Source organism: Sinocyclocheilus grahami, unplaced genomic scaffold (assembly GCF_001515645.1).
Source record: "Sinocyclocheilus grahami isolate Dianchi unplaced genomic scaffold, SAMN03320097.WGS_v1.1 scaffold41.1, whole genome shotgun sequence".
In the NCBI taxonomy this organism is placed as follows: Eukaryota; Metazoa; Chordata; class Actinopteri; order Cypriniformes; family Cyprinidae; genus Sinocyclocheilus; species Sinocyclocheilus grahami.
In genome coordinates this window covers 1,494,873-1,517,061 of record NW_015505220.1, presented here as the reverse complement: position 1 = coordinate 1,517,061, position 22,189 = coordinate 1,494,873, and the positions used below count along the sequence as shown (strand labels likewise).

Genomic DNA, 22,189 nt, shown 5'->3' with positions numbered 1-22,189 from the left:
TATTAACCCTTTAGTGGTCCAACCAGATCTTTCCAGGGACTGGGTATTGAGCTGGACTTTATCGTGAAACAAACGTTTGCTCGCTACTTTTGCCACCAGTCTCGATTTAGGTTTAATTCAAAGTGAAAGCGCAGTGGATACGCGCGCGGTGCGGCCGTCGGTGATTTTTACGCGTGGATTATCATATGATCATCGGGTTTATGAAGACGGATTTTCTGCGGCATTAATGATCCAGATCCCATTCCAAAGAAGATGATTGTAGAGTTGGACATGCGTTTACTGTATGTCCTCTTTTCCCTCCACAACTCCTTCGTATGGTTTTGGGAATCTGGTCTTGCCATGATGTTTAAGATGAATTGTCACCATCCTCCCTGGTGGAAAAACGGGTGAGTTACTCTTTTCCGACTATGTTTTTGTAGACAACTTTTTTTAATGATTAGATTGCAGCTTTAGGAGATTTTAGCTTCAGATTATGTTGTTCCCGGTGTTGGTCAAGAGCTATTGAGATGTAAATAACCTGGCAGATCTAGTGGCCTGTCGTCTCTTCTGCCGTATTAAATATTCAATCTGTACAACAAATGAACAGGAAAACGTTCAGTAATAGATTAAACACAACACAACGTCGGCTTGACTTTATTAAAGCGATTGCATTGCTGTTAAAAAGATGGACCTCTTTAAATAAGGGTTGTTCTTGAGTTGGTGCCAGGTTTTTTCCCCCTGTTGGGACCTCTGGAGTTGAACACAAATGGAGATTGTACTTTTTTCAGTGTTCATATAAGCTATGCATATTAAAATCAGAAGTGACCATATGTTTTTATAAATGTATTACTGCTAAAAATAGCTTAAACCAGCCAAAGACGTTTTATTGGTCTTGTGGTGCTGTTGACTGGTTTTAAAGGGATTTAGCTATTTTCCCCAGCTAAACCAACTGTTTGGCCAGACTGAGAGACCAGTTGAAACTAGTAAACCAGTTTAAGATGTTTGTTTTTAGCTGGAATAGATGTATTTCTGTGTTGCACAAAAAAAAAGATTGGTTGTGTTGCATGCTTTAACACAAGATATGTGTATTATTTTTCACAATATATCAATGTTTAATAGACATATGGTCTGGGTTGTAGTTGAGGCCTTGAGTATGATCTCTCCGCCTCGACTGACGAATCATCCCTTAATTAAAAACTTGACAATATGAGTAATAAGCCTGAACCTGTTCAGTGCCCTTTTTGCTGTTTTGCTGCATTTTTGCAGTTTTGGCTTAATATAAAAAAAAGTGTCTGAAAAGCTAGTAATATGACCTGAATATATTTTAAAGAAAGAAATGTTGTGGAAGATGTATTTGTATATATTAGAATTCATTTTATTTATTTTTATTAAGTATCAAGTATGCCATTATGACAGCTTACTTGTGTATGTATGTATTTATTTATTTTCCTTTTTATGTCAATTTATGTTCAAATTTGGCCTGATATTATGGCTATACCAGCATTTAACTTGTACCCTATGTGGCCATCAAATAGTCCTGACCATGCTTTTTCTAACTAACCTTTAGCACATGCTTTTTATCCAAAGTGACTTTTAAAATACTAGAACTTCATTGATTATCCCCCATGATGATGTGCCCTGCTGAAGGTCACACTCTCTTTTTAAACCTGTCTCCTTCCGTACTTGTGATTTTAAAAACTACCATCTTTAGTTTTCAGCCAAACCAGGTTTTTATAGTAGGTTTTATTGTGCTATTATAAAAAATGACAGGGTGGGATTGCTTGAAGCATAAGCATATTGTTTTTTGTTTCTTTACTTGTTATCCTCCTCAAACCTATAGTGAAAAAAACAGTTTGGCCTTTCAAGTGACCTGCTTTTCAAACTGTGTCTCAGTTTCAAGTCCTCTTCCTGCTCAGAAGCAGTTTCTGTTCATAATGTCATAGTTCAACAAGCAAATGTTTTGTGGGGTGCAGTGTGTGCCAGTATCCAATAGTTTATGACTGTTGTATAAAAACACTGCAGCACACTGCTGTATAGCTGAAGGTCATGTGTAAATATAAAACCAAAAATAATTATAATTCAAATAATAATGTTTATATATAGGCCTAATATTATATATATATATATGTATGTGTGTGTGTGTGGCTGTTTTCTAAGAGCCAATATGTTAACTACACAACTTTAATCTCTATTAAATGCTTTCATATATATATATACTGTGAGATACTGTATGTGTGTGTGTGTGTATATATATATATATAAAATGTGTGTGTATATGCATGTGTGTGTGTGTGGCTGTTTTCTAAGAGCCAATATGTTAACTACACTACTTTAATCTCTATTAAATGCTTTCTAAATTGTGCTGCATTTTGTACCTGTGTGTGTGGAAATTATTTATTAGCCTACAACGTAACTTAATCCATTGTTCAACCTGAAAACAACTATTTTGCTTAACTCATTATTTTGTGTAATTTAGTGTGGTATGTTTTTGGGCAAGACAACTTCATTAGCTTTAAAGTATCTTCTTGTGCAGTGTTTGCAGTATTCTGGCAGTACTGTGCATACTAAAAAAAAAAGGTGAAGTCACATTCATTTTATTGGTGTGTCTGGATTTGACCAAAAGAGGGCGCAGTCTCCTAACACGAGTCTGAGTGGACCGGTTTGTTCTGATTGTAACATTAATGGACGAAATGAGCTAATAGTAATTTTATGACATTAACATAGACTAAAGCTACAAGAAAATAAGTTAGCGTATAAATGCAACATTTGATGCATTTTAATTAGCCTAATTAATTTATTTTTATTATTGCTATTATTATTTTTTACAAAATTCACAATAATATGGAGTACCGCAGTAGTTATGTCTGGCTGAAAATAGAAAATTAAGAGATGAAGTTTTATGTCTGTGTGAGAGAGTTTATAGGCCTATATGAGTGTGCATGTTTATATTGGCAGTAAAACCACAATATGCATTTAAATAATGTACTGCAGTAACCATAGTTTCAGCCAAGTGAACACAATGCCACTAATATTTAAAAAAAAAAAAAAGTATTCATAACTATTTATAATGCGTGGCAAAATGTTTTGTGTATTTTTTTTTCATGTAACATTTCACTGTAGATATGTTGTGGTTAGTCTATTTTTCAGACGCTTAATTGGCCTGTAGCTGTCCGATTTTTAAATGTATTATCTCAGAGGTGACTGTTGTTGAATGTGTAAATAATATGATTTTGGTGGAACAAAAATAAAAATCTATTAGCGTTGAATCCCAGTGTCTAAATGTACAATTTGTTATTTATAGTTATTTAGATTAATATATATATATATAAAAAGCAGGCACGATATAACAATTTATTTAGGGTTTGAAGCGACATAAATGGATAGCAAAAAAGTGATCCTTAATTAAATGTAATGTTATATTATGTAGACATGTGTGCGCGCATGTTTCGTGACCGCGCTCGCGTGCACGAGCGGCGCTGGAATGGCCGGTGAGCGCGCGCACGTGACTGTGAGGGAGGCGGGAAGAACGCAGTCGCTGAGGAGGTTTTAATGTCCGCCATGTTGTGAATGGCGCACTGAGGCAGCGAGAGAAAACACACACACACCCGCCTCTGCTTCTCCTCGCTGGAGCTCTTCTATTCCATTATTTTTTCTCATTCTCCAACTCCATCCACCCTCCTCCATGAGATCTGTGGCGGTTTTATGGGTGATTGTGAGGGGATCGGACAGATTTATAGAGTAAAATGAGTAAACTGTCGTTCAGGGCGCGGGCGCTGGACGCTCTCAAACCGCTGCCCGTTTTCCGCTGCGAGGATCTGCCAGACCTGCACGAGTACGCGTCCATCAACCGCGCCGTGCCGCAGATGCCCACCGGCATGGAGAAGGACGAGGAATCGGTACGAGTTTTACCATGCAACCGCCGACTTTGTGCGATACGAAAGTTGTTTTCTGTTTGTTTGTTTTTTCTGTCAATCTGCGCAGCTTTGGATGCAGCAAAATGGCCGACTGTGCGTGAAGCGTTTTACACGGTGTTTTGGAGCCGTTTTGCTGTGTGCACCGAATTTGACGAATGGTATATACAGTTGGATTTATTTGATGGCGGTTTGGGGTGTGAAAGTCGAGTTTTGTCAATCCGTTCGGACCCGAATCGTGCAGCAAAACACAAAAGGAGTCATGTGACCGCGGAGGCGCCGACATTTTGTTGGACTTTGTCCTGCAGTGGCTGCAAACGGCAGCCAGAGGGCTGTCATGGGAAACCTGGAAATATCTGAGAGGAATAGTTTGCCCAAAAATGTAAATTCTGTTATTTACTCACCTTCATGTTGTCCTATAAGACTGATTTTCTTCTTCTTGGTCGCCATTCACTTCCATGCTGTTTTCATACAACTAGAGTGAACGGTGACCGAGCTGTCATGTCCTTGCGCTCTTCTCAAGAAATTGAATCATGCAGTGTTTGAACAACATGGATAATGACAGAATTTCATATTTTGAGTGAATTATTCCTTTAATATTTGCCACCCCTTTTTTTTTTTTTTTCCCCCCCACACCTGGAAATTCATGGGCATTTCTGTGTAGAGAACCCACGTAGTGATGCTTGTAAAATGTTTTCTCGCCTAGACTTTGCTTTCTATGAATGCAGAGTTTATGCAGTTTTGTAAAAAATCCTTGAATGTAATCATGAATGAAAGGGACATGCATTGGTCTAAAGGTGCAGGAACCTTGGAGAGCGAGGCTGAGCTGAAGGCCCCTTAATGAGATGCTGCCGTCTGAATTCTTATTAGGGCCCTTGGGCCGCTAGTATCAATGACCGCTTTCCCATGCACCAAAATATTTAATTTTTATCCTAGTCATTTCAGTTATGTAAGTGTCATGTAAACTTTATTGCCTCAATCAGAATAATCCAACAATCTTGTTTTATGAATCAAAATAAGACAAACATGCAGATTTTAATTGGAATTTTGATCAACACCTTCCATTTTACAAACATGAAAAGAAACGGCCTATATTTTCAATTCATTGCATTCTTTTGCGTTACTCTAAAGCAGTGTTTCCCAACCTTTTTTTCTAGTCGCGGTACCCTTTGGAAATTTTAACAAACTTGTGGCACCTTACAATATTTAAATTTCTAACTTCGATATGATAATTTGAAAAGTATAGCTACTCGGTACAACAGGGAAGAACTGCAGAATATAATGTCATACAGATTTTTTATATTATTAAAAAATGGTCCATCAATGGTGATAATCAGTAGGCTAATTTCTAATAAAGAGAGACCAATTTATGACCGATTTTAATGTAGGCTTTTATACATATGTAAACATTATTTAATTACCATTATAGCTAGCCATCTCACAATTTTTTGCTCACTCAGTGTTTTTTATTTTTAATTTTTTTTTACAATGGGATAATTGTGGTCCAGTAGCACACGAGAACTTGATTTCAAACTTTGAATTGAATAAAAAAATGACAAGTAAGCAGTCAGTAATAAAATAAAAACAAATAAAGCAATTAATGATGGCACAAATAAAAAATAACGACAGGCCTTCGAATTAAATAAATTGCTTTTTAGTTTTTCAGGTAGTTTTTTTTTTTTTACCAATTATCCAAATGTTTAGTCCTAGAAAGCTATTATTATCAGAACACGTGAGCATAACATAGCGGTTAGCAGATCAATGAATGAGAGGGCAGCGTTACCAGAGTTGCCCATATACCACATGTTACAACACAGTAGGGCTATTGCAGACAGAAACAATACTGTACTACATCCATGTTTCCTGTCGGCTCAATTTTTGAGTGGACTTTGCTGTTCCGATTCGCATGAACGGTATACGAGTGGAGCGACTGAGCGGAGCGCACACGCATAGAGCGGGATAATACACAGAGCGTCACACCACGTGAAATTGAATCCTGAGCGGTGAACTAATTTTCGGCAGCCGGAATTTCGGTGCATCTCTAATTATTGGCGACATCAGAAATGGATATTATATAATAGATGCTCGTTTAAAAATTTTAGCAATTTAAAAATATAAAAAAAAAAAGATATTTTTTACACGGCACCCCGGTTGGGAAACACTGCTCTAAAGGACGTTAATGAGAATTATGGAGATCATTGCATTACTGAGTGAACATCTTAAATAATTCCAGAAGAGATGGCTCTTGGCTTCTAGATTTTACGCTGGTTTCATGTAGGGCTGCACGATTAATCGAATGCGATTGTCATGCGCATTTTGTTAGTAAAGCCGGTTCTGTAATCAGCAGGAAATCATCATCACGTGCTTTCAGATGGAGCTGAATTTACTACAACTAGCCGTAGTTCACTGACAAGTTACGCAAAAAAATGACAGCTGTTTGCATAGCTTCTCAGTGAACTACAGCTCTGTGAAGTAAATGCTGCTCCATCTGAAAGCATGTGAAAATATCACATTTAATTACATATTGTTACTCCACTTCATAACGTCAGTCGAGTGTTTGAAATAAATCCTTTGGTGAGATGATGTGGCTTCTTACACAGAATAAGGCACGCAACATATTTTGTAGTATTTAAGCAGTGATAAAGGCATTGCATTATAAATATACTTTATTTTAATAAATTATAATAAGAACTCGGATAAATCGTATATTGCCGTAGTCGTGTGTTGAATCTTCTGTTTATTCAGCTACAGCGATAGGCATTTTCTGGGTTTCTTCTGCGAGGCGTATTAGAAGTTTCAGCGCGAGAGCGCCCTCTGGCCTTTGGATGGAGATTTACTGCTGATCACAGAACCGTGCTTCACTGAAAGATACACATGACAATCGCAGCTTGTGTCGAATCGCGATCTCGATTCCATTTCGATTCATCGTGCAGCCCTAGTTTCATGTATCCTTTATTAGTTTTAACCAGAACATTAGAAAATGTGCATGTAAACATGGTCAAAGACAGCAGCATGTCAAGTGTCTCTCTTGTGGAGGTTCATGAGTGGTGCTTGTTTACTGTTTGAGCCCGTTCTTATTAAAATTGTATGCGGTGTTTGAAGAATTCAATTTATGCAAGACTTCTTAATAGAAATTCAAGGTGAGCCTGAGGCCCCTGTGAAAGATGAAGTATGCATGCTTGAGGCGAATCTTAAGGGTGTCGAGTCTTTTCACTAATGTCCTCTTATTGAAGTGAAGCCTTGTTTTAAGTGTGACCATCATAGTCCCTGCCTAAATATCAGTAACTGCTTGTACCACCAAACGACTCTGATATAGAATAAAGGTGGAGAGTCTGTTCCACGTTGCTTTTAAAGTTCAAATTGTGTATTATTTGAGGTTGAATTGTATGCATTTTCTGTACACGTAAACCTATAGTCTAAATACTGGGGGTCCGAGTGACCTCTGGCTCTGTTTTTAACAGGCCCCAGTGATTCTTGGGGGGGAGGGAAACCAAGTCATTTGGTTTGGTTTTGGTGTCATTTGTGTTGTATTTTGCTGGATGTTTGCAGCACAAGGTTGTCAGATGGCTGCAGGCCATGTTACATTTAAGATTTCTTGTTCGTTTTAAGATTGAATTTGTTCAAATTTTGTGTGACAAACAGTCAATTTTCTCTGACAGAAAAGGACTTGGATGTGGGTAACTGGTTAAAGCTCTGATCACAGTTTGTTTGGAATGTTGCAGAGAGGTTTTCTCCTGGTGGTTAAGCGTTTTGTCATCTATAATGGCTGGTTTATTTCAGGGGTCAAACGTTTTACAGTTCCCCATAGATCTTTTTCAAGCACTGGGAACTCTATGCCCACAAATAACTCTATAATTGTGCTTTCATTAGCGAGTGTACTGATATGCAGCATTTTCAAAGGTTACCAAGTAAATAGTTTGTATTAGTTGAGTTCCTTTGAATCCTCTTGAAACATTCTGTGCAAAATAGCTGTAAATAAATAAGCATGGGAAATTGATTTATATTGGCTGTTTGTGGATGCTAAATTCCAGTTGTGTTTTATTTAACTGAAATAGTGCTAGGTTATGAAATGATTTATGAGCACAAATTTTGCGTTCCTATCTTTTAGGGGGGTTAAACTTGATGTATAGGGCAACTATTGATCTCCAAATTAATAGTTATACAAATTTGCTCTACACGAATGTTGTAATGCACACATTCGCTTAAGCAGCACAATGTGGATTTGACATTTTTTTAAATTATGGAAATAAAAATAATTGCTGCTGCTCAAGGGTTAATTAAGGGTTGAACATGTTCTTATGCTCCCCAAGGCTGCATTTAGGCTATTTGATTAAAAAAAAAAAAAAAACAAGGCAAAACAGTTAGGCTACGTTGTGAAATATTACAATTTGATGTTGTATTTGAATATATTTTAAAATTCTGTTTCTTCCAGTGATGGCAAATCTGAAATTTTAGCATCATTACTACAGTATTCAGTATTGCATGATCCTTCAGAAATTATTCTAATATGCCGATTTGCTGCTCTTTGCTTTTTATAAAATATGTGTGTATGTATACATACATACATACATACATACACACACACTAGTTTGTTTGAGTTTCCCTCTTTTCTTCGCTTTCAAATGGCTTGTAAAAGTGCCGTGCGCATTGTACTTTCAAATTAGCGGCAACTGAATTGCCGCAATTCGGCGTCAAGCAATTGTTAATTTGAGTTTTCCCTCTTTTCTTTGGATTTCTTTGCTTTCAAATAGCTTAAAGCGCCATGCGCGTTTTACTCTCACTTTCAAATTAGTAGCAATTCGGCGTTGATTCAATTCAAGCAACAACAAAGTCAAACTCAGAACTTTTATTAAAGGGGTCGTATGATGCGATTTCAAGTTTTCCTTTCTCTTTGGAGTGTTACAAGTTGATTGTGCATAGATGAGATCCCTGAAGTTGCAAAGACTAAAGTCTCAAAACCAAAGAGATATTCTTTATCAAAGTTAAGACTCTGCCACGCCTCCCTAAAACGGCTCGTTCTAACACGCCCCACATATCTACCTCACTATGTGGAAATATTTGCATAATGCGCCCAAATGTGCGCACACAGAAAGAAGGCGTGGTTTCAGTAACCGCAGTTAGTGTTGAAGCAGCCATGTCAGGGAGACGCTGTGTGTTTCTAGGCGAAAGCAAGTAGAAACTTCCTTCCGGAAGTAGATGCATTTAGGAATCTTTAAGATTACTTTACAACAGAACAGCAATGCATTTTATGGACGACCGTTTCATGAACCTAGGAGAGGAGGTTATTCTGACTTTGCTATGACAATCTGGCGCTTCTGAATCAGCTACTGTTATTAGTTTAAGTATTTGCTATTGACTGTTCAAATGTGAAGTTTGAGAGCGAGAGAGAGTCACAGTGGAGTCAGCTGTCTTAACCGTGGCTTGTGTACTGCAAACACATACCAGCTTCGTCACGCGACTCTTTCGGGCTCTGTCTTTGCATTTATTTTGAAAGATGAAGCTCGCGATTATGGTAAGGGGTGTTACATTTCCGACGAGTGCTTGCGGTGTTCGGCCAATCACAATGCACTGGGTCAGCTGGCCAATCAGAGCAGACTGCGCTTGTCGGAAGGAGGGACTTTGTAGAAAACGAAGCGTTTGAGAGAGGCGGGGCATAGAGGACCTACAATAATGTACAGTATTTGAAAAATAATGTGTTTTTTGAACATTAAAACATGTCAACATATTCTGTTACACCAAATACACAAAATAATGATCTTTAAAAAAGCATCATATGACCCCTTTAACAAAACGAATAAAAATACACCATATATGCCTAATAAAATAACAAATTACTTAGGCTACACAAAGTTTAAAATCAGCAAACACTGTGGAACCAAGTAAATAAGAAACCTAAAACGTTTATTAGCAAAACGAATAAGAAAGTTTGGAGTCATGGCATATATACCTTGATGTTAAATAAAAAAAATTAATTACACAAAGTTTAAATAAAGTAATCAGCAAACACTGGGGAACCAAATAAATAAGAAACGGATGTTTAAAAAAAAACTTCCAGTCAATAGGCTTTTCAAAATCTAAAATATTGCCAAACAGGCGCCTTTGCATTTCATTTCTAAACAATCTTCTGCCATCGTCTTGTCTTTCTCACCTCACTCTTGTCAGTCAGCTCAACTCACTCTCCTCACGTGATAAAATCTGACTCCTGCTCTGTGGTGCACTGTCGTTCGCACACGGTTCGGCACGCTGCATTGAACGTTTAGTTTTGGGTCTGAATACTTTCCGTACCCACTGTATGTGTATGTGTGTGTGTATCTCCATCACGTGCTTTCAGATGGAGCACCATTTAATACACAGAGCCGTAGTTCACTGACAAGCTTCATCTTCACATGACAAACACATGCAATTTACCGTGCAGCCCTGTAGTTTAGACTAGCCTGTGCAGGGTCGTTGGCAAATACGGTCAATCCAGCAAGCTGGTTTTCCCAGACATGACAGTTTCCCTCTTCCAGCGGCATTCCAGAGTGTAGTCTAGGTTAGAGGTCATGGCAGCATTCCAGACAAGTTTGACCTGCACTGTGTGAATACTTTTTTTTTTTTTTTTTTTTTATCAGCATTTTATTCAAAAGTTTGTCAGGAAGATTTTGTTGTTGTTGCTTAAGTCTATTATGTTTACCAATGATGCATTTATATGATCAAATATACAGTGAAAAATGTTAATATTGTGAAGTGTAATTACAATTTAAAATAACTGTTCTCTATTTTAAGCTATTTTAAAATGTAATTTATTCCTGTGATGCAAAGCTACATTTTCAGCCTTATTCACTCCAGTCTTCAGTGTCACATGATCTTTCAGAAATCATTCTAATATGCTGATTTGCTGCTCAAGAAATGTTTCTTATTATCCATGTTAAAAACAGTTGTGCTGCTTAATATTATTATCGAAACGGTGATACGTTTTTTTTCCAGGATTCTTTGAATAGAAAGTTTAAAACAGCATCTATTTAAAAAAAAAAATTTTTGTAATTATAATTATATTACTTATAAATGTCTTTACTGTCACTTTTGATTAATTTTAATGCATTCTTGCTGAATAAAAGTATTATTCATTTTTAAAAGTAATTATAGTATTTATTTATTTTTTATTTTTTATTTTTTTTATCTTACTGACCCCAGATTTTAAACCATAATGTGTATATATTCCTCTTGTAAATTGTATTATGCGTGAAACAATGCATGTGCATGATGTCTTCAGCCTTCCTGCACTCTAGATATTATCAGGTAGGACTGTCGATACGACGATGTATCATAGGTATTTGACGATACGAGTATCGATACAGCTGTTTCAGTATCAATATCTCGGCACATGCGCAGCAATGGACTGCACTTAATTTGAATAAGAACCGTGTTTAAAACGCAGTGGAAAAGTGCAAGGTTTCTAAAAAAAATAATGAATAGAGTATAATATATAGGCAACAACTAGGTTTAATCTAACCGCAGAGAAGCACAACAGGGGTTGCCTGATATAAGATCTAATCCCCAAACAGAGCTTCACACTTGTGCAATAGGGAAATATCTGCTGAGTGTTACTTATTTTTGTCAACCTGGCAACCATGTGCACGTGCTCTCTCTCCACTTTGGATAAAAGCGCTGGCTTTCTGAAAACACTGGTAAACTTGCAGTTTAGCCATCTGCACATCGATAATCTATTCTCAGAAAAGTGTAATTTATCAAGTGTTCATTTACGAAAGAGAGGGAGACCGTATGAATGAATTGCCTCCATTTTTGCCACATTTCTCTAACAGTGAAGCGGTGACTTTCATTGCTTCAGAAACGATGTTACCAATTCCTTGTTGGGAAAGATTGCTAAAATTGTGGGGCAGCGCTGAGAAGTTTGGCTGAATGCGTGTGTGCATGCAGCGCGATCTAAATGTGTGCGCGTGAGCTACAGTGAAGACAGTTTAGAACGCTTTTTTTTTTTTGTGTTTTTTAAACGGAGTGTGTTAATTTGTACAATGATAACCTACCAGCAATGTAAATATGATTTTAATAATAATATTTGAATGAGTACATTACAATATATTTTAGGGCTGGACAATAATTCAATATCAATATGTATCGCGATGATTTTTTTTTTTTTCAATAACGGTGATATGGTTTTTAAAAACATTTCCGATATTTCGATTCCGTTTTTTTTTTTTTTTTTTTCTGGACTCCTTTTTAATTAGACATGCTCAAAAAGCATGTCTAATTATTTAAAATCATGAAACTTAAACAATTTAACATAAAATTATTAAAAGTTTAACAAATATTATGTTTAGGGCCCTATGAAATGTTTTATTTGTCCAACCTTGTTTTATTGTAACCAAATTCTGTTTTAGCATGTCTAATTTGAAAGCATAAAACAATTTGGTTTTTAAAAACATTTCCGATTTTTCGATTCCGTTTTTTTTTTTTTTTTTTTCTGGACTCCTTTTTAATTAGACATGCTCAAAAAGCATGTCTAATTATTTAAAATCATGAAACTTAAACAATTTAACATAAAATTATTAAAAGTTTAACAAATATTATGTTTAGGGCCCTATGAAATGTTTTATTTGTCCAACCTTGTTTTATTGTAACCAAATTCTGTTTTAGCATGTCTAATTTGAAAGCATAAAACAAGTTTCATTTATTCTTACAATAGCCTTATGATTTTTTTTGCTCAGAAATTCTGTGTTGTGTATTTACATTTTGTTTTAAGGCATAAAACATTCATTTAATCTATCTTTTAAGTAATGAAAATTAAACAAATTAAATTTTTTGGAAAATAAAGGTCATTTAATATTACAATTAATGTTGAAGAAATACTGAATGCTTATTCCTTAAAAATAAGGTTTTAATAATTTTAGTAGAAGTAGTAGCAGTCTGTTACGTGAGTAACAGCCAATGCCCTCAAGTTAAACCGAACTTTTATTTTGACGGGTTGCCGTGAATACCATTACATTTCTGTGTGTGTATGACATGATGATAGTTTTACTGAAATGAAACGGTCAAATGCTGATGAAGTGACTCTCAGATCAGTTCTGGAGATGTTGTTCATGTATTATGTCCTCATTAGTGAGACGGCAGAGGTTAATATCACCGCAAGCGCCACGAGTGTTTCAGTACGAGTACTACACAAAACCGCGCGTCTGCGCCATTCATTAACACAGAGACACACAGAATTCATATTTAAATATGAATCGGAGTGGGCTTGCTTTTGTGTGTGTGTGTGTGCGCGCGAGCGCTCGCATCGGCCACCCCCCTAAAATAACCCTTTTTTTCTGGCTGAAGCACATTTGTTTCAATCTATAAGAATAATCAGCCTACACTACCAGTCAAAAGTTTTTGAACCGTAAGAATTTTAATGTGGGGTTTTGTTTTTTTAGCAAGGATGCTTAAAATTGATCAAAAGTGATGATAAAGGCCATTTATAATGTTACAAAAGATTTCTATTTCAGATAAAGTATTCATATCGATATCAGAATTATATCGTATCGACCGAAATTAAGAAATATATTGTGATATCAATTTTGGCCATATCGTCCAGCCCTGTTAGAACTAGTACAGTATTATTTATGGGCTTTAAAACAAGATGCAAACAATCAGAATATTGTACCTGCCCAGTGTTCATGCATGACCGGGTGTTAACCACATTTTCTACTAGGAGAGGAAATGCTGGAGTAGATTGACTGAAAATGCCCTATTTTACTGTCATGATGAGTGAATATTGTAGAAATATTCCACACTAAATAGTGACTAAACACGACCCATTAATACATGTTAACCAGGAGTCACTCATTTATAATCGCAACATCGTCTTATAAAATCAACATGCATCTACACTAAAGAGCGGCTATGCGGTGGTTTTGACTACCGTTTTGTCTCATGCTGCGGCACTCTGTCTGCGTCTGAGTAACAAACTAAAAAAAACAACAACAAACAAAAAAGTGCGTAATCCCAACAGACTATGCTCATTTATAATTCCGAAACAGTCAGTAAGTGACAGGTGCTTGGAAACGCTGTTTTGTACTCATTTACTGCCAAGTCTGCTGCGGTGCGGCCAACTGAATGCGCTGCTTCTCTGCCACTCACTGCACAGAACAGACGCCAAGAGAGACGGTACTGTGTGGCAAAAGTCAGACCTCGCACTCCTGAACCATAGCTAAGGTTTATCCAAAAAAGTCGCTAGGTTTATCAGTATGTATATTCTATGGAAAAAAGCCGCTAAAAGGGCCTGAAAGTCGCTGAATATAGTGCTAAAGTCACGCTCGTGTGTGTGAGACATGCGGGAGCTGATGGCAGGGGGCGGTGGATATTTGTGGCGGTCAATGTGGATATGTGGTTCTTCTGTGTCATCACGTTCTATTAGTTCTACAGCTTCGGTTTTGGAATTTTCGCGCTCAGTATCACATACAGCTGTGTCCTTACCACAGTGCAACAGTGAAAAGAAACCCCTCTCAAACAGTGTCGTGTTCCGAACGTTGTTTAAACGACATGCTGCGTATTGCGGTATTTTTAAAATTCATATAAGAAAAATAAACACTAATAAATACAGTATTCGGTATGAACTGGTATACCAACCAGCACTAATACACCATTACCTATATTGTATTGTGTTACAGTTATGGAGGCCCTTCATACTGCCTGCTCTGCCAAAAGTTAGCAATGGTCCTATAGTATTCGGTGTTTAATAAACAGCTATTTTTCTAAATCCTAAAGTGAAATTCAGTGTAGTCCAGGCTGTCAAAAAATAATTGAATTTTGAATATTCGTCAAATTTAAAATAAAAATCCACATTCCAATGCAAAAACGTTGCATTAGAATTTTAGGTGTGCGTCAGGCAGCCTTATCAGTGGCGCACGAGATGCGATGGCGATGTGTCGTTGCATTATAATGTTTTTGTTAGCCTATCCAGTTGAAGCCACTAGATGCGGCGCTGCTACGTTGTTCATTCAAAATATTGTGTTTACATCAAAACCGAAGCCAAGCCGTTCACACAGAACGCATATTTATCGCATTTTCTAGAGGGACATCTACCACCATTGCACTAGCTTCTCGCACGAGAGAGATGCATGTTTAGAAAGCTATGTAAAATTAATGTAAGTTCAACTTTTAAAAAACATGTCTCGAGACTTTATGGCGGTTTTCCCCCATCCCACTACATCTCACGTTTTGTAAAGGAAGAAAGTACTCTTTGTGATTGGTTTTCGGTCCTTTGTATTAAACTATACATACTTGCATGATGCTGTTTTGTTTCTAATTGTTTAAGCAACATTATGCACTTTTTTCAAAGATAGTCGTGTTATTTTATTATTCTTTGAAGAAACTGGCCTCGGGAGAGAAGCCAAAAGCTTTTCTCCCCCCTAACTGAAATTATGCCTCTTTAAATTTGAATATAATTCGAATATTGATAATATTTAAGTAAAAAATTCTAATTTAGTTTTTCCTTTTTTTGTTGGCAATACAAAGCCTTATTATCAGGCATGAAAAAGTCCAGTTGAGTTTTTTTTTTTTCTTTTTCTTTTTTCTTACTTTGTTAGAGTACATCCAAAGACAACACACAACCTTGTGCTTGAGCCCATTTATTTTTCTTTTTGGATATATTGTTACCTTCTGAAATCCATTACATCGTGGAAGTAAAATGGATTGTGAATGCTGGAACATGTTGTGTTGCTCTAGGGAGATCTTCCCTCTAATAAGTGTTCTGCAAGTTGCTTTGGAAAAACGCATGTGCTAAATTACACATTAGTAGTTAGTTACTTCACCTGATCCTGGATCAGCCAGACCAACAGGTGCTCATATATGTACACAGTGATTTGATAATCCTGGGTTTGTGGATTTGGGTTTCATACTGAGTGTTTCTGTAGAAGTAGTGTTAGGCAGTGGTAGCAATGTGTTAGTTGAGAGATTCTGCTCTATGGTTTATATCATAATATTATTAAAAAAGTGTATTGTGTTGCAGACTGGGACTTCTAGTTTGTCGCCTTGTTGCAATTTAACTGATATGTCATGAAACCATCGCAAATGTCTTCAAACCTGTCATTTATAATGCATTACTAAAAAAAGACTGTTTTGTTACATAATTCTCAGATGTCAACTTCAATCATTCAAAACAGATCAAATAAGATTAGTGATATTCCCAAATCTTATTGTCATACTCCTTTGACCTAAAATATTTATTTGAAGTAGGCCTACCCCCTGAATTTAAGTTAATATTTAGTAATTTAACAAATTCATGTGTGCTCGGTTCTCTGATGTTTAGGGGTCACTTGACATGACAGTAAATAAATAAAATATAATTTTTTAGCAGTTTATTTTATTTTTAATTTTACAGTTAATTATTCACTTGCCGCAATTATCAGTGCACAAAGGGTTTTTTTCCCCTTTGCTAGAGTGTCAAATGCACATTTCTACATAGTTTCGTAATATAAAAAAATATATATTTTCCCAAGTTTGTCTAATTTCACTCACGCCCCCCCCAACATCCAACAACCCCCCAAACAACCGACTGTGCTTACAAGAATACTTTTCAAGACAGCCATTGGTATTCACCTGCCGTCTGAGAAGGCTGTCTGTGCACTTCAGGTGTGTGAGCGGTGCGCATAGAACTGGCCTGATCGTTAAGATAATTTTTGGGGGATACGGTGACAGATGGGGGGCTGAAACCACCTAAAAATGGTTTAGAACCGCCCCTGGTATAGGGTGCGTAATTATACTGAAACATAAATATATAACCAGTTTACCTGATTCAATGTGATGACTGAGCCTGTTTCTGAGATGATAACATGCCAATCCGTGGTTGGATTTCCGACACTGCTAATCGTGAATCCTCTTACACTGTCAATAAGCGTGACCAGGGTTGCCAGGTTTTCACAACAAAACCCGCCTAATTTCTTCTCAAAACTAGCCCAAAACTACAAAACGCGGCAAATGTTAAAGTAGCTCAATTCCCGCGGACTTGGCAACACTGAGCGTGACTGATACTCGAGCCAACTCTGCTCTAACTGTCGACTAGCAGTGGGAGTCAGATTGCCCCCTAGTGGATGGCTAAAGATTTGTTAACTCATATTCATAAATCTCTGAATTAACTGATGCTCGCGCCCCCCTTGACAGGTGCTGGCACCCCTCTGGGGGGGTGCGCCCCACAGGTTGAAAACCCCTGCTCTACACTGCACTCAACCTGAGGAATTCCTAAACTTTCAGTCTTTGAGGAGACATTGCTTATTGCTATTACATCACAGACTATCTCACAAGTTTGTTGAGATGTCGGATGAGCTCCTAGGGTGCATGACATCAGCCAAACTGGGCAAATGATTTGGATATCTTTTGAGTTCAGTTACGCTTTATGCTGATTTCAGGCTTTTCATTTCCTAACATGGTGTATTTTTGGAGGCTGTGCTCTCTGTTATGTCTTTTAGAGTTGGATTGTTTTGTTTTATTCAGCTTGTTTATGTGGCCTACTTATTTGAGGAGGTTTTTGAAAACCGGTTCAGGACATTGCATTAAATTGGTTCCGTGTTCTCTCTGAAACCACAGCTCCTTTGTTTTGTGGTCTGATCTATATTACAGATTCACAGGGCAGGTAAAGAAAAGCATGATAGTGTTGCGTAATTGTAAATGCGGTGTGGTTTTTGTTGTAATAATCAGGTGTGAGATAACTCTAAGACCAAATTGGTTTTGTTGAGGGACTCTCGCATTGCCTCTTCAGCACTGGTTGTTGTAGAAATTGGGCTTCTGGGGGAAAATTAGCCAAGGCTGATCATTGGAACTTGTTTTTACCATCTTCGTGGAAAAATGATGCCATCCATTGTTTGCAATCAAGCTACGGTCGTAATGACAATCAAAACATTGATATTTTGAGTTCTATCCCAAGCAGCTTTTGCACGTTGTCAAGTGTTTTGTAAATATCTTAGCAAATGGCCTGAAAGTCAGTTCTGTTATTCTTGACGTTCTATTAGTAAGCGATTTATTCTTTTGATTTGAATCTTTTAATAATTTATTAGACGCAATTGAGGATAAAGCAGTTTGGAATATGGATGGATGGATACAATTTGCAGAGTGTTTATAAACAACAGTTTAGAATATTGCAAAATTTTGATGTAAATATTGTTAGTCATTTCTTTTTCAGTTTGTTGTATCACACAATTCCAAATGGATTCGTTAAATGAATCAGACTTTCCAATGCTAATATACACAATGCAACAAAATAGTTAGGCATACTTGTACATTTTAAATGGATGGTTCACTCCGGAATGAACATTTATTTACTCGCCCTCCACTTGTTCCAAACTTGAGTTTCTTTCTTCCGAAGATATTTTGAAGAATGTTGGTAACCAAACAGTTGCTGGTAGCCATTGATTTGCATAGTATTTTTCCCATACCATTGGAAGTCAGAGTTGGCAACTGTTTGTTTCCCAACATTCTTCAAAATATCATCTTTTGTGTTCAACGGAAGAAAGAAGCTCATACAGGTTTGAAACAACTTCGAGGGTTAGTAAATGACAATTTTCATTTTTGGGTGAACTATCCCTGTAAGACTCCCTTTGTGGTTCAGCGTGATTCATACTTTGTGTATGGAAATGTTTATTGAAGCATGTGTCACTTTCTTTATGGCTGCCCTAGGAACACCATCTCCAGAGGGCGATTTCCGCCCAGCAGGTGTATGGAGAGAAGAGGGATAATATGGTGATTCCCGTCCCAGAGGCCAAGAGCAACATCACCTACTATGACTCGCTCTACCCCGGAGACTTCAAGATGCCAAAGCAGCTCATTCACATACAGCGTGAGTACATGAATCTTAATGAGGTAGTTTTTCTTTAATGAAGGTAATAATGTTTAATGTTCTTTAATGTTTTAGGTAGGGTTGTTATGGAGGACAGGTATTGGAGCGTTTGAATGAAAGTGATTGAAGCCTTTGTTACCGACATCTGTCCGCCAGTTCCTGAACCGCAGGTGTCTTGTTGTTTTTTTGTTCTTCGTGAGTGTTTGTGGATTGCAGGCTGCACCATCTGCCACGTCCTATACATTTGGATGCTTTGACTTCATCTCGTTGTTAAGATGTCCCCAGAACGCCCTTTTCCTTCAAAGATTTTGTAGTGTGTTTATTTGAATGCATGGACCATTCTGTCCATCTTTTTGAGCATCTGTCAACAGCAGGTGATTTCAGAAATCACAGGCCGTCAATATTTACTCTATTCGTCATCATTTATTTTAAAAAAAATGTTCACGTGATGATGAAATTATTAAATGTTGATGAGTCAGTGTCCGTCTATCAGTTGAGGTTTAAGACTCATGATTTTGGTCCTCCTTTTTGTGATTTAATACGAGAAATATTGAATATTTATTAGGAGTGTGCGATATTGACAAAGTAATATCTCAATATTTTCTGGGATTTTATCGATAACGATAATTAGATGATGTTTTGCTGAGTGTGTTATTGTGCTGGTATCTCAAGGACTGCCGTGGACAGCTTTTTGATATTCTTCATATTCTGTGTAGTGGTCAGTTTACACTGATAGAAATTAACCTTTTCCAATAAGTTTAAATTCATTTTTACATTTTATAGGCATTTTTTTCCTTTATAAAGCGCTTTTTTGAGTCAAATTCTTACATTTTAATCAGTGAATTAGAATAAGACGACATTTGGGCTGTTACCAAGCAAATGATATCAGTATCAACAAAATTCATCTTTGCAATGCAGAGGAAACGGAAGCTGCATCTGAAGTAGGGCTGAATGATTAATTGCATTTGCGATAATATCGCAATTTTTCAATCGCAGAGCCTGCGATTACACTCGGTCATTTGACACGCGAGAGTAAAGAGGTGTGTTCAACTTGAAGATCAGATCGGTGTATGACATCAAAGTACGGCGAGAGAAAGCATAAGGAGACGTCCGCGCTCTCTTATAGCTCTCTCAGTACTTTGATGACACACACCGATTGATCTAAGCAGCGCTGCTTTAAGTCGAGCGTGGGCCATCGGCAGAAAAAGAAAATAAATAAAACCGTAAACAGCCAAAGGACGTAACTTAGAATGTGAGATGGATTGGTTTGTGAAAGGGAAGAGAAAAGCCATAGATGAAGTCGCACAGACCCAGGCAGCTGCTGGTCATTCAAAAGCTAAATGCAGAAAATATGATGAGGCATATCTTGCTCTCGGCTTCACTCGCCGTGTCTATACCGCACACTACAGTTATTGCGTCGCGCTGCAACAGCTCTACACTGGACATGACAAAGCGACCGTTGCAAATTATTTTGACTTTGTGTCAGTACATCATAAATAGAACACGGCATCAGTTTAATGTCGGGTTTTGTCGTGTCGCGCTCTATACAGTCTATGGTCACGCTGCGCCGCATCTAGTGTAGACAGTGTCACTGATTATAATGGTTCTACTGTATTTTGCCGCTCGCATCCGGTGTAGTAATAACAGTCATAGAATAATAATAACAGTTATTCTCTATGCTATTTTTCAATGTTTTGCCGCTCGCATCCAGTGCAGTAATAACAGAGTAAATAACAGAGATAGAATAATAATAAGAAGAACAGTTATTCTCTATGCTATTTTTCAATGTTTTAAGTGATGCAGGGGGTTTTTTTCCCTGTAAGTTTTTTTTTTTTAATTAAAAAAACATAAATTTTTCATTTTTTTTATATTCAGATTTTTTTTATAGGTTTAAAGGGGGGCGCGACCAAAAAAGTTTGAGAACCACTGGTCTAAAGTTAACAGACAGTGTTTAGTGCAGTCCACATGTTTACATATGTTTATTACAGTGAATAAAAGCGGTGTGGTAAAGCAACATATTTGTTTTTATATTTCTGCAATCTACTTTAGTTTGTGTGATTTGTTACTGAATTTCATATTAATGTTTACACCAGGCTTATTTGTCAGTGCTTTTTGTCATAATTATTACATGCTTACAAGGTTGGAAGTTCAACAAATCAGTCAATATGCTGTGATTGTAGTGATTGTAAATAAAAATGTCATATCAATTCATGCATCACCTAATTTCATCATAACATATAGGCCTGGCCTACAGAAAATAAAATGTGTTTAATCTATCTAATAGTGTGTTGGTCATAGCCTACTATACAATGATTTATAGCTTGTCTTTGTTGAATAATACAGAACATAAAGAGCTTTAAAAAATAATTGCATATTAAATCGCAATATTGGTAAAAAAAATCGCAATTAGATTTTCCAAAATCGTTCAGCCCTAATCTGAAGTGGAATTTAGATGCATTTACACAGTTTAATGCTTTAAATTGCAATTACAAATGCATGAATAATGTTTTGAAGTATTAAACACAAAACGTTGAATACTGATATTTGAAATTATTTAAATAAAAAGAGAGCCTACTTTAAATGTGAAATAAAAATCGCCAGTAGGTGGCAGCAAGTCACTGTTAATAAGTGAGTCATTGCAATTGGATTGAACCGAATCATTTAAACTTGATTCATTTAGGAACGAAACACCGTAATGTTGCTCAGAGACGCAAAACAGCATTGTGGCTGTCTTTGGAATTATTTTTGTCAAAATAGTGCAAAAACAGGAATTATGGTGTCTAAAACAAGTCTCTTGTTGTTCAATATCAGAATCAATATCACATTGGTAATCATGGTATTTTTTGGGGGGGGGGGAAACGGTACTCTTTGTGTGAAATTTATTATATGAAGTGGTATAAATATATATACATTGTCTGCCCCTGTTTATTCTAGATGTATTTTAATAGATTGAATCATATGCAACAGCCTTCTACGGACACCTTGGCAATTGAATCGCCATTGGCTAGAAGATTCTTTAGTTTACTCGCCAGACTGATTTTTTTACTTAAATATTATCAATATTCGAATTTAAAAGGCATAATTTCAGTTAGGGGGGAAAAAGCTTATGACTTCTCTCCTGAGGCCACAAGAGGGCGCATTGAGCAAAATATTATGCACGTTTCTTCAAAGCATAATAAAATAACACGACTATCTTTGAAAAAAGTGCATAATGTTTTTAAATCTTATATAATTAATAAAGTTGCTTAAACAATTAGAAACAAAACCGCATCATGCATGTATAGTTTAATACAAAGGACCGAAAACCAGTCACAAAGAGTACTTCCTTCATTTAAAAACTTGGGGAAAACCGCCATAAAGTATTGAGACATGTTTTTTTAAAAGTTGAACTTACATTAATTTTACATAGCTTTCTAAACATGCGACTCTCTCGTGCGAGACGCTAGTGCAACGGTGATAGATGTCCCTCTAGAAAATGCGATAAATATGCATTCTG

The 22,189-nt window shown here is 36.8% G+C and overlaps 1 protein-coding gene across 4 annotated transcripts in view; it reads left to right on the top strand.

Annotated features, from left to right (window-relative positions):
- Window positions 1-22,189, top strand: part of LOC107582192 (enhancer of polycomb homolog 1-like) — a 56,814-nt gene continuing 34,625 nt past the window's right edge. For 2 of the 4 annotated variants that reach the window (XR_001608919.1, XM_016267937.1), the window contains exons 1-2: window positions 3,475-3,875; window positions 18,534-18,693. Coding sequence is in view for 3 of the 4 variants with exons in the window: in XM_016267937.1 (XP_016123423.1) it covers window positions 3,723-3,875; window positions 18,534-18,693 (313 nt within the window). In the remaining variant the exon portion in view is untranslated. Of the gene's footprint in view, window positions 387-3,474; window positions 3,876-18,532; window positions 18,694-22,189 lie in introns of those variants that run through there. The other 2 variants (XM_016267938.1, XM_016267939.1) reach the window with 2 other exon arrangements.